At 33.3% G+C, this 13467-nt stretch overlaps 3 protein-coding genes across 4 annotated transcripts in view; 1 reads left to right on the forward strand and 2 right to left on the reverse strand.

Annotated features, from left to right (window-relative positions):
* Positions 1-6564: 6564 nt before the first annotated feature.
* Positions 6565-8950, reverse strand: LOC113228455. The gene is made up of 2 exons (XM_026461766.1): positions 8743-8950; positions 6565-8212 (listed from the first exon to the last, which is right to left on the reverse strand). The coding sequence occupies exons 1-2, from the start codon at positions 8909-8911 to the stop codon at positions 6633-6635; spliced, it is 1749 nt and encodes a 582-aa protein (XP_026317551.1). The 5' UTR covers positions 8912-8950; the 3' UTR covers positions 6565-6632.
* Positions 8951-10204: 1254 nt separating this feature from the next.
* On the forward strand, positions 10205-12670 carry LOC113228537. 2 transcript variants are annotated; one of them, XM_026461884.1, is made up of 3 exons: positions 10205-10290; positions 10746-10923; positions 11024-12670. In XM_026461884.1, the coding sequence occupies exons 2-3, from the start codon at positions 10764-10766 to the stop codon at positions 12586-12588; spliced, it is 1725 nt and encodes a 574-aa protein (XP_026317669.1). In that variant the 5' UTR covers positions 10205-10290; positions 10746-10763; the 3' UTR covers positions 12589-12670. The 2 variants fall into 2 exon arrangements, with proteins under 2 accessions (XP_026317669.1, XP_026317670.1); XM_026461885.1 differs by lacking the exon at positions 10205-10290 and adding an exon at positions 10379-10398.
* Positions 12671-12820: 150 nt separating this feature from the next.
* Positions 12821-13467, reverse strand: part of LOC113228424 (serine-rich adhesin for platelets-like) — a 37644-nt gene continuing 36997 nt past the window's right edge. The window contains exon 5 of the mRNA XM_026461724.1: positions 12821-13420. Coding sequence (XP_026317509.1) covers positions 13151-13420 — 270 coding nt within the window. The 3' untranslated portion in view covers positions 12821-13150. The remainder of the gene's footprint in view (positions 13421-13467) is intronic.

The following is a 13467-nucleotide window of genomic DNA, read 5'->3' on the forward strand; positions in this document are numbered from 1 at the left end:
AGGACTCCCTTTATTTTTTTTCATCCTCCAAGCTTATGACAGACAAACAGAATAGAAATAAATTAAATTTACGATATAATCCTCTTTGCTTACGATTTAGCAGATTTTAAAATAGTCCGTCTTTTTTGAAGACGATATGTAATGACAGCTTATTGCGCGATGTTTTATCTGTAAATTGTAATGGTCTAGAATAGAGAATCAGGGGAATTAATATTTTACTAATTTGGACATTAAGAATAAAAAAGACAATAACGCAATTATTAATCATTAGCATATTATTTCATTACAATCCCAAAACGGACTTTTTTGCAAAATTTTGCCTTCTCTCCATAGGTCAATGCTTCTCTCACAATCTATCGATGTCGCCAACAACTTCATGACTATTTAAAACCCTGCACATATCATTTTAGACTATTTATTTTTTTCCACCATCTAAGATTTTATTCCGACTTCAAAAAAGACAGTTTATGCTAGCGTCTTCATAAAAAAACATTACCTAAGCCAATGATATCTACGTATAGTCAAGACCACGTCAAGTTTCACACTTTGTACTTTGGACCGTTGTTACCATAAGCGCCATAGAGTTGGATTTAAATCTTAAGTGTCAAGCTTGACGTGTTCTTGACCCTGTACTAGCTTAGTTCTCATGCTTCACTAATGTACGGTAAGACGCTACACATCATTTGGTTAGTTGTCAGACATTCAACATAGCGAACGCAGATGCGGTGTTTGAAAATTAAGTTTCATCTATGTGTTGTTCACATTTCTCTATTTGACTAATTGTGTGAACATAAATTAAACGTTTTAAATTATTCACATTGATTCGATAATAATGATAAGTAATGGTTTTTGATTAATTTGTACATTAGGTATAATATTTCATAATTGCGAAATAGTATACAAAATTTCACACTATCCATCTCGTTTTGCACGCATGTTAAAACAAGAAAACATAAATCATACATTAGTAAGCGACATAGTGTTCTGACTACACATAATAGAATATTGTATAATACATATGATTATAACAGTTATATAATAAATAAATTTTAAAAATATAGAAAAGACGTCTGCATAATCTAAAGATCTTTCTTTACCTTTCCGCAAGAAAAGTACATAAATATGATAACATCAATATTTTCTACAACACGACAGATTTTTTTATTTATTTAATTTGTCTTTCTTTTTAGTATAATGATTATATCCCAATATGCATAGACTGTCACGTCCGTCCACGGTACTATGGTACTGATACTCTTTGACAAAATTCAACACTAATACAAAGTGACAAAACACTACCACTAATAATACCTATCCATAACAGTTACAGTGCCACTCGAAACCGGAACACAGTAATGCTGACATTACTGTAACAAATAGGTAAGGTGGCAGTGCTTCCCTGGACGAACTCTTTCACAGGGAGCTCTACTGCTACTAAAGCCTGCCAGTTCCTATTCGGCCAGAAATTCTCTTTACGTCATCCAATATCACAACGAAATATAGGTACGTACATTGTTTATTTGAAACACTACATTTATGCGGTGTTTGAAATAGTTTGAATCACTTCGTTTAGCAAGCCTGGCGGAACCTCTCAGCAGTCATACTTTTTATGATCATATCCATGATAGAACATGCGACACTTCTAACCGAAATAATTACAATTTGGCTTGTTAAGGTTTATTGTTTTCAGAGTCCACTTACGTAAAATTATTACCGGGCTAGCTATATCATGGGCTTCATTGGTTAATACAAATTGTATGCCTATATTGTGGTAGGTCAATGTTGCCTATTCATAAATGCAATTTTATTAACCTTACTTTGTTTCGGCAAAGTTACCTACCTACTTATGTGATTTTTACTTTTTTGTTATCATAATTGACGGTTTTTTATTTAGATGGATATCACAGCCATACAAATAAAAAACATTGATGTGGTTGACGAGGAGACCTATAAAGATACTTGGCATCGGTTATCGCCCCTCACACTGACACGAGATGTTTTATGATATGCTAAGTAACGACTCTAAAATTGAACTTCGACTCACGTTACTCCGACAATATGTTACATCGATATGATTTTACTTAGACATTACGCTACTCCGACAACACAGACGAGATGTTTCTTAAAAAAATCTTTGTACTCAGATAAGAAAAATCGTCATTATAAACCCACGTAGGAAATGGTTTCATAAATCTTAGATCAATATAACAAAAAAAAACTTTTTTTGGGAACACAATTTAAACCTACCCTCAAAATATAAAAGTGCTGTGTAAAAAGTAAATCGGTAATAATGTAGCATATCAATATAAAATTTTAACACATTTTATCCAACGCCATTGCGTTGATTCCAATTTGAATGAATGCCGTTTTTTGTTTACAAAAACCTAATTACAGTAAACAGGAAAAACATGAATTATTAGTTTCGGGACGTAAGAAAATTTGAAACTGCTTTTCGAAGTAGAATTTTGGACAATGGATTGGACCATTGAAATAATATATTTTATTTTATTTTAATAAAATGTTTTTGTTAGACTTTATCTGAGTGTTTTTAATGGGACAATATGGGGAAATCCGAAACCATAGAAGATATAAGAAAACTGTCTTAGGAACCATAAAGATTTATTTATAAAATAAATTTTTTGATTGTCCATGAAAATTAATAAAATGTATCAAAATTTTGTTTTGTTCTAATCGACTCAGAGTCATGAAGGGACCATTTTATTGTGTGGGACGAAAAAATCGGGGCAGCAGAAGTTGATCAAATTCCATAAAATATTTTTCATACAAAATAAATAAAATTTAATGAATTTTTTAATGCTAATAGACTCAGTTTCTTGAAAGAATAACTTCAATGTACCAGAAGAAAAAATCGGGACAGCAAAGTTGGTCATATTCAATAAAAAAAATTTCATACCCAATAACATTTAATGAAATTTGACCGCTCTGCTGTCCCGATTTTCTTCGTCCGCTACAATGAAATAATTCCGTCATGAAACTGAGTCGAGCGGCACTAAAAAATATTTTAAACAATTTTAATCGTTTTTATGGACAACTCACGCTTGACCAAAAAATTTACTATGCCACAATTGTTTTCACAAAAAAAAGACGACTTTGTGGTTCCTAAGATAGTTTCCTTGTATGTTCTATGGTTCCGGCTTCCCCATACTGTCCCATTTTAAAAAACACTCTCTGTATTTTAATAAAATAAATTTCCTATTATATAATGTTGTCCTTTTTTTGGTATATTAATCGATATAAGAAACCATTTCCTACGTGAGTTTGTAGTAGAAAAATCATCATTATTTTTCTTATCTGAGTACAAAGATTTTTTTAAGAATAATCTTGTCTGTATTGTCGGAGTAGCGTAACGTCGGAGTAGAGTAAAATCATGTCGATGTAACATATTGTGGGAATAGCGTGTGTCGAAGTTCAATTTTAGAGTCTAGACGCTTATAGAAGCACTGCAGGGGCACCACTATGGCGCTGCAGGGGCACCACTATGGCGCTGCAGCCGCGCCACTACTCATTTTCATACAATATTTAGAAGCGCAGCGGCGCGTGGCGTTACGCGCGTGTCGCTTTTGCAGACTTAAATATTGTATGAAAATTGGTAGTGCGCGGCAAACGCGCCACTATACAGCGCTTCTATAAGCGTCTAATTTGAAGGCGCCTAAACCAGTGTAAGATTATAACTTTATAGGACAGTTTAAACCGGTGTCGCCGCACGCATACATTTGAAAACGTAATCTTAGTTTAATACTAAGATAACATACTTTTGATTGGATATAAATTATCAAACGAAACTAGTCAACAGTAAAAAAGTTTTTGAATTTATTTCGAGTTATTTGAATCCAACAAGGTTTTATTATTACTAACTAATCATTTAAAACTAAGAAACCTATGAACAACAACTTCTTGAAACAAAAGCAAAAAGTTATATTTGGTATAATTAGGGTTGACCACGAAGTGTATAGCAACGGCACTTAAAGCAATTTCTTCGTAAACCAACGTAACGACTTTTCCACGCACACATTTGTTACCAAATAAGCATAAGGTTTACTACACACAATATTAATTGATATTAGCTACGCAGGAGTGTGCGTAAAGCAGCTACACAATACAATCACAGTATTAATGATTTATTGAACTGTCATCGTACTTTAACATAAAAAATTTCTAGACTATCCGTTCAGTGGAAGGGTCAAATATTAAAACACAGTCATCATAAAAATCTTTATTTTCCCTTCAGGGAAATTAAATATATTTCAATATACTGACTGAATAAGACAATACCTACAGCGTCGACGAGCTTGTCAAGAAAATGAAGATACTTTTTTCTGAAAGCGAAGAAGCGAATCATTTGTTCCAAGAAAACTTGGTGAAAAATAACTGACAATGATTCAGAAATATTTTCACATTTAGATGTGGTCTATAAACATGGGGAAGGCGTGTCATGTTTTACCTGATTAACCAAATTATTTATGCCCCTGCCTTTAGAAATATTCTGTTGTTATTCATAGGTATATAATCTGCTGTAATAAAATGCCTTATAGCAAACATTTAGCTTTTCCTGCCTGTTGCTTCAGCCCATTTCTCCTTTAAAAAGTATCCGGCGGGAAACCCGGGAAACAAAAAAAATCAATACTAAAAAATTGCTAGTGTTAATCATGCCCATAATAAAACTAAGAACTCATTCGGATGAAGGTCACGCATAATAAGCAAGACGTAGACGAGGGAAAGAAAGTATCAATTCTCATAAAGCCTTCAGTTGATACTTCACGAGCTTACGGGCATAGTAAAATTATCGATATGCTATACCTCTATATTATATTATATTTCCTTTTTTCTATTAATATATCGTTTTTCCTTCTCAACCATAAACTATAGTTAACAATACCCGCGATATTGTGAGCGTCGGGACCAAAACATTTAAGTAATCAACATTTTTAGCTTTTAAATAGCCAACGTGTAAACACTTATTGTTTACACATTGGTACCTACTTACCGCTATAATAAAAAAAATGTTTAAACCACAACTGGGTTTTTAAATACAGAGTTTAGTTTATCGATAATTTGATTACTACACGCAGACCCACTACCAGGGTGATCCTCTGTACGTCACTAGTGCCAGCAATTCATTGAGCGTCATTTGAAATCTTCTTTTGACGGGGGCGATGAATAGCAACCAATGTTTATTGTTATAATGGGTTGCCACAACATACTTTTGTTTCGAAATTGTACTGTTCAAATTATTAGAGAGTTTCAGTACTTACCCATGAAATGAAATCACTCCCGAAGTATTTTTTTGTTTTGTTTCTGGCACTTTGCGGTTTGCGTTTGTGCCATTGCAAACCAGGGAAACTTATTCACGGAAAACAATGGAAAGGGAAAATAGTGCGATTAAGGTTAAATAGATTCCTATTGTTTCACACAAACGTAAGAATCTTATGACAAACAATATATAGCTGTATATTTATAATTTGACACAATTGAAAGTTATAAACGAAGCGAAACATTTATATATTATAGGACTATTAGATGACAAAATAAGCTTTATAGTAGTAGAAACAGGGAATCCAATGGAGATGAGGACATGGAACAAAAAGGAATGATCATATAAAGGACAGTTGAGTACAATATGATTCAGAAAATCTATCTCTCCTAATGGCATAGTTCTATTTTTTTTTTTACAATTTTTTTACATTTGCCACAACATTTGCAACAACTGCCACGCTGTTGATACTCATGGGAGAGTCTGCTCATAGGCTAGGTAACGCGTGTCCCGCCTACTAACCAGTCTATAGTATTTGTTTGGTATGTGGTTGAGGACTACCTGAAAATCTTCCAGGCCAACCATTTTAAAGGGACAAGTAACTACAACAGACTTGATGGTATCGATGGACGACCGATTAGTAGATGCCATGTAGATCCAATGACCGATTAGCGGAGTCGATTGGGTCTTACAATCTGAGGATTAATATCCTTACTATCCACTTCCTTTTTACTAGCCTCACGAAGGAAAGATAAAACGTTGTACAATACTTGTGATACAAATCAATGTTTCAAAATGTTTTGTTGTTTTTATTTTAACACTCCATTTATTTGTCCTGATTAATCTCAGGACGAAAGAATGTTAAAAACTCATATGTTGCACAGGTATAGTTTTGTCTCTTGCATGCTTAAGAGCATTGCAGAGTTATCGCCAAGTAAATTGTGGTTGGCCTGAGGATTATATGAAAATGAGGGTGACGAAAAATATATGGAAGCTTGACTTGTTACATCTCATGTTCATTAATATGAACTTAATACGTCCACTGTCCATTGCGCTCTGATAGAAACTAGAACGAATGAAGGATTGAAAACATCTCAGGATCGGTTATGGCTTAGTGCCACATTATGTTAGGTGGAAGTCTTTTTATAATATTACTACTAAGTACGATTACTTTAGAGCTGCAATTACTTCTGATAGTTCGGTAGGTGCCTACTACTGTATTTAAGACCTTTTACGAAAATAATCAGTTTATTATGACATCTAAAATAATCTAAGGATTAAAGTAACTAGAAAAATTTGCTACTTGAAATACAGTCGACAATCAATCGAAAAAGTAGAAAGAAACAAATATTTTAAATAACTAAATTATATAAATACTATTACAGTAAATCCTGTCCTGCAAGTAGTTAGAAGCGCATTCTATGAATAGAGCCTCCTTTATAGCAATCTTTGGAGGTAATCGCTTACAGCCTGCATTAAGAACATGATATAAGAAAGGATGGAAACGAGAAGTAGCAGATACGAAAGTACCCTCAGCATCCACAAAAATTCGTTGTTCCGGCTTAGCAACGAATTTGCGTTTCATCACGTTATCTGATTCCTGTACCTGGTCTTTATCTTTTGCAGGGGTACTTACAAACGTATTTGGAGATAGAAATATATCATAAACTAGGACAAACTGAGGTTCTGAATTATTTAAGATTTCGTTTGGTGTCTGTCTTATTACCATTTCCTTCCAAGCCTTAAATCCGATTACATCCGAAGGCTCGTCAGAGAAATTCTTAGGATGATTTGGTGTAATATTCATGTCAGTTGCAATTCCTTGAGTGACAGAAGCGCTTGAACTAGCTGTTTTCGTTTTGATAGTTGTTGCATTCACTGCACTCTGTATCATTTGGTACAAGTTTTGTTTGCTATCACCGGTGGTGTTATCGTTATCAATGCTAATATTAATGTTAACGTTAACATCTCTTTTGATAAGTACAATATTTGATGTAGTTAAGTCTGCATCAGCAGACACTTCGGGTTCATTCTTTTTAACCAGAGAAGAAGATTTAGGGATGCTAATAATATGATCTTTAGATATTTTACTTTTCAGGTTATTCAAATCGGCGTTTGGAAGATCGGAAGTCATAAAGATGGTAGGTGTTTCGGTCATGTTCTCTTTAGTTACATTGAACGACTGTACACTACATGACATTATTTTGGATATTATTGCTTTAGTTTCATGCATAAAGTTTGATAGCAGCGAGTGAAGTATTACAAATAGACGTTCATCTTCGCCTACTTTATTTAGAATTTCATCAAACTCTTCCGGCTTTACACCATCGTTATGTAGTCTTAAAATATCCGCAACCCGTGAATCAAATTTTTGAGTCATGTATTGGGTGTAAGACACAGGCAAATCCAGAGCTATTCCCCCATGTTGCCATACAGAATAAACTCTGGCATAGAAGGGTATAAAAGACATAGGAATGCTCCTCCACAAATATTTCAATGGAGTTTGGGCCATATATTTACTCAACAGCATTAAAGTCGTATTCACGTTTGGATATCTCTTGTGAAATTCTCTAATCTCCCGCTTATTAAATTCTTCATAAAATTTGTTAGAGTGGTAAGCATAAAGTCTATCGTATTTAGAACGTTTAAGCGAAATACTGTTAGGTGAAAATGAATCATCGATTAAAAAATATACGTTAATGCGTAAATTAGGGTATTGGATAGCTATTGCACCAAGATATTCAGAATAGATCATGAAAGGAACTAGAGCGCCCCGGGGGATCACATGGTGGTAGAATACGTCATTCGCTGGTTTAGAATCGTTATTGCACTTGAGGACGATGTAAGTTTGATGTTTGAATGCAATCATGCCTATAGCGTAGAAGACTAGGAAAGAGACTCCCAGCAGAATAAAAGTCATCCAGCATGTTGACAAATATTCTGTAAACAAAAAACCGAATGTGGTATCACATTGCACTAATATAATAATAATATAATAAGGTATCTAAAGTGATGTAGCGCATTATTTTAAGACAAGCGCTCATGAAAATAATTCACTTAAACCTAATTTTGTGCTTACAGACTTAATAGTACAGGTGCTCAGCAGAAATACATCGAAAAACACTTCTGGGTTCTGTTGTTGAAGACGCCGCAGTCTTGAAAAAAGTCGGACGATTTGCTTTTTCCAACCGTAATAATATTAACGCTAGGCATATTATGGCTATTATTTTTTTTATTTCATTTTACTTGTGATCAGATTTGCAGTTTAAAAAATGATAGGTCGTATAGTTTAACTTGTGCATGAGTGTATTCTGTGAATGCACAGTACCCCGTTCAAGGGAATGCTTTCCAATTGTAGACCTACATTATAAAAATAATAATAACGCACAATTCAACATAGCCCCGCACTAGGGAAAACCTGTGTCGCGGGTGCCATGGACACACACATAGACAATGATTATAATAATTACCAGGGAACCGATCCAACAGTGAACGTTTCGTTTCAGTTGAAGATGGGCGGCTGGACAGGCTCCAGAGCGCTGAGAAACTTCTTGGTCGAGGCACCCCATCTCCCGCGCCGGCCACCATGAGCAGTGGAAACTGCTCGTCACGTTTTGTTTCTGGAGGGCTTTCCGCCATCTCGTATACTTACTTAGGCAATAATGCGAGTACACTCTTCTAAAATATCAAATATAAAATGCCTTATTCATTCAAATTTAATGGTAGCACTTAATCATGATAAATGCTAAGTTATGGAATAAAAAAAGAGACTAACTGTATGTAACTTCAAGGTCGAGTCCAATTGAAACAAAGTTAAAGGTTAAGTCGCAGAGTGAAATACTTTCGACCTATACAATAATAACATTACTGCACTTTCAATATTCAATATTTACCTGTTTTTTGAAACCACTTTATACACTTTAATTCTGTATAGAATATATTTAAAAGATATGCATTGACTTTTGTAATAATTTGCTGTAAATTTTTGCTTTTTAATTCCAATTTCAAACTAAAACGTCACAATGCTATTATTTTCTTTTACCGTAGATTGATTTCTTTAAAAGATTCCTGTAAAGAAATTCTTATATTTATTAGTTGAAGTAAAAAACTTTACAACTACTTTACTTTTTAAATGCTGGATTCAATGATCTTATTAAACAAAAGTTCAAATTGGTATTCTTATATTATAGGTTTTTTGAGTTAGGAATTCTACATAAGTGCTCAAAAACTCTACAAAAAATATTTATGACTAAATGTTTATTATTGTTTTGTTTTCATAAATGTACCTTGACTAATTTTCGTCAACTCAGCAGCAGTTGTAAACACTCACAAGACGTGAGGCCGATACGTGCGACCAATTGATGTTGAATCAACAATTTAACCCGGAAAGTAAAATACACATCGTAACAAAATGAACTTCCAAGCGGTTATTGTATAATAAAGTCAGCTTGTTTCCACAGTTACACCGTATACTGTTAACACGCGCGACACTTTTGTTTATTATTTTATAATGTTAAGTTGAAAATAAAGTGAAAATATTTCATACTTCAGAGGTAATTAATTATGTTCTACTTGCTGTGCATAAACATCACCATTCTTTTATGAAAATAACATTGTTCACATAATATCAGTATCACCAATAATATGTCCGTTTTCGTATCGCATTTAGCTACATAATCATTTTTGCAAGTTTTATTTGCATGTAATATCAAAATACTTATAGTACGATTTTTATCAGAATGTTCTCCATTTGAATGTGAAATAAGAGCTACATTACACATATGAATTAGCGTGTGGTTTTTTGCTTTAATTTTCGAAAGAAATCTCTATGAAATGTCGTCTAGTCTACTTTGCATCGTGTAATTTTGATAGATGTCGGAAAATTTTCAGTGAAAAGTCAATTGACACATGAATTTCTAATTTTATCGAGATTTCCGAATTGTTTTTATTTTTTGTTAAGTTTGTTTTGAGTGCTTGACTTAATACATTTCCTTCGGGAAGATATTGGTTTTTGTTAGGTATTGTCATCGTTTGTTTTATTAATGCATTTTTTTACCTTACCTACTGATTTATTTACGAGATAGTAATATTCATATACATCGTGATTGCCTTCATACTACTCGTTGGTATAATAATATTCTCATTCATCTTAATTATCCTTGCATGACTTTATAGTAGGTACACCCAGATAGGTTTTAGGCCAAAGGGAATATATAGGTATTGTTACAATCCCTTACATTTCTGACATAAAAACTTAATCTACTTTTAGTTTTAAATAATTTTGTGACTTCTTAAATTTGGTTTTAAAAGGCAGCACTACTATTCGAAAATGGGATACAAATTCCACCAGACACAAGATAACATTAGGTCCAAATTTATAAGCCGCTATGCGATTAGTATCATACATTATTTTAATCTTCAGAATTATTAAATCTGAAACATGTAGTAAACTGTTTAAGGTTTTTCTTTCCAGTAAATCACATGGCAAGTGATGAGTGAAGCATATAGAGAGCAGCATCCGCTCCTGTGCGACGAATTTTCCGAAGAAGAACAGTACGGACCCGACTACCCGCGTCGGTGCCGACAGGCGTATCGTGGCTGGGCCCGAAACAACATAAAAGGTGCAGCTACTATCATCACTCGGTGGCCGGGTAAATATTTATTTCGCTACTTACTTTCAGTGTAAAGCAAAATTTTAAATACGGACCGTAATATTAATCGGAATGCTCACATTTTTTTCTGTCTTTACAGATCATTGGTCGGCTACACTCACTTACTGGTGGATAGGTCTCAGCATGATAGCCGTAACGATTTTTGTCATTTATAACGGTGTGATAGCTTTCGCTTTGTTGCCTCCCAACAACCTTAGACCTGCTAGACCAAGAACATTGAACAAAATAGAAAGTACAATATACAATAACCATTCCACTCTGCCCAATATCTTTTTGCATGTGTTTGTTAATTCAAACGACAAAGTAGATTTAAACAAGTACATGCCTTACTTAGAAATAATTTCTGAAAAACATCACAATTTCAATTACAATTTCATTATACTCATCAACGATACAACTACTATCACAAATGTACATAGCGCTGAAGTAAATAATGAGATTGCTTTCAATTCTTTATGGGCTAAAGAACATATTTATGAAAACCCAAAAACTAATAAAGGTAACATTAAAATCAAATATACCTCATTATCTAAATATTTAGATGAATCTCCTTTAAAGAATGATTGGAAGATTCTTCCATATCATTTCATTGAATTTCTTGTAAGAGCCATTTCTGTTTGGGACAAGGGAGGAATTGCAGTTAATCCTATAATCCTAACACCAAGATCTCTTCACGTTGTTTACATAGAAAAATTGAAAGCTATCTTGCAAAAATATGAAAAAGTTGATGACATAAAATCAAGTGAACTAAAAATTAAAACTCCTTCATTTATGGATAAGTCTAAAAAGAAAGTGAATAATATACGAGATATAATAGACATACTAGAAGGTGAGGACAATGCATATAATAGCAATTTTACTGATGACAATTTATCCGAAACCGAAGACAGAGAAAATGTTGTCGTTGCAAAGGATGAACGTACATTGAGATCAACTGGATCTAAAGTAAAAAGTGATTTCGCAGAGTCAGTTCATTACTCAGTAATTCATAACAAAATGCAGTCTCTGTCAAAAATTAATGACACTGAACACTTAGGAGAAAAGCAGTATTTTGAAAGCCTCAATAAACATCATGAATCCCAGAATTCTAAGAATGTTCATGAAAATCACAATGCATTACAACTTCAACCAATTGATATAAACGATCCTTCGAAATTTAGTTTATTGCCATTGTTTCTGGAATTTCTTTTTCACGACAAAACCAAATTTCGCAAGCTTCACATGCCTCCAGAGAACATCACAAGGCACCGCAAAAGTGTTCTACCTATCATCGAGCATCTTAAACAAAACATAACTGCTACTGAAAACAAAACCAATATTATCAACAAGACAGAAGTAAAGGACACTGGTAACTACAAGCCTATGATAATATCTGCAAAAGGTGTTGTTAGTGACGATCTTGCCAAAAAAGGAGTAAATGGAATATTAAACAAACATGATAATAATGATTACGAACTGACTATTGATTTAGCAGGCAATATAATTGCAACGAAAACTGCCTGCCATGCTTTTATTGGTACTATTTTCAACGATGTTCACAGGACCACACAAGAAACCGTGAAAGATTTCATAATAGCTGAACTATCATATTTTTGTAAAGGACTTTTATCATCTTGTAAGGGAATCGACGTGATTTTACTTTAGTCCATATTTGTTTAAACTTAATTTATTGTTATTTTAATTATAGATTCTTGTAATAAAATGTAGTAATTACCAGTTTGTGACGTGTCTCTGATAAATAAAAGAAAAACACAAATTATATTTAAAAATAATTTATTATTGAAAGTCGTGCTCGAAATATTGTTTTAAATATTATTATATTAGCTTACAATATTTTGATCACAAATTTTGTCTTAATTTTATGGCAGCATAACTATGTATTACCGTGGCTTATAAGATGAGGAGGACTAGATAACGTCATAAATCAAAATTTTAAATGTTTCTTATTATAAAATGTTTCTTTTTTTTAATGTTTCTTATATAGTAAACGATGGCTGCAAATGTACTTTATTAATACATCGTTAAACAATACAGAGTGGCGACAAAAACTAAAGCTAAGAAATGTAAAGGACATTAAATGTACTTTATTTACATCTTACACATATTTCCTTCTACATCGTTGGCAATTATTGCACGAATGCATATTGTTGCATAATCTTGAACTCGTTACATCTAATGTTTTGTTTTAATTACATCTCCTTTTCATTTATGGTGCCACGTTTCTTCTCTCAATTGGTATGTCCCATCTTCCATTCCAATTATTATAAGAATGCTTGCAGTCTCTTACCTTACGTTTAAGTTCGCATCTTCTGCTAACCGACCAGTAGACATAGCCTTGTGGGCACTGGTAAATGTAGCCTCGAATTTTATCTACCTTTGATTTTTGACATTTAAGAAAAGCGGTTGAACATTCATACTTTTCGAAAGGAAAGTAACCAACTGTTGGGCATTTCAATCTTTCCTCTGTCACCACAATCTGAAATATATAAAAATGGAAAATATGTTAATCGAGAATTTTGTAAG

This window comes from Hyposmocoma kahamanoa, unplaced genomic scaffold (assembly GCF_003589595.1).
Source record: "Hyposmocoma kahamanoa isolate Upper Pololo Valley unplaced genomic scaffold, ASM358959v1 232, whole genome shotgun sequence".
Taxonomy (NCBI): Eukaryota; Metazoa; Arthropoda; class Insecta; order Lepidoptera; family Cosmopterigidae; genus Hyposmocoma; species Hyposmocoma kahamanoa.

What these genes read in the sequence shown, in the direction of transcription:
- LOC113228455 (XM_026461766.1), bottom strand. Translation starts at nt 8,911, where the DNA reads ATGGCGGAAAGCCCTCCAGAAACAAAACGTGACGAGCAGTTTCCACTG. An exon ending in ACTGTTGGATCGGTTCCCTG is followed by an intron (nt 8,213 to 8,742) that starts GTAATTATTATA and finishes TTTTGTTTACAG; the next exon opens with AATATTTGTCAACATGCTGG.
- LOC113228537 (XM_026461884.1), top strand. Translation starts at nt 10,764, where the DNA reads ATGAGTGAAGCATATAGAGAGCAGCATCCGCTCCTGTGCGACGAATTT. An exon ending in TATCATCACTCGGTGGCCGG is followed by an intron (nt 10,924 to 11,023) that starts GTAAATATTTAT and finishes CTGTCTTTACAG; the next exon opens with ATCATTGGTCGGCTACACTC.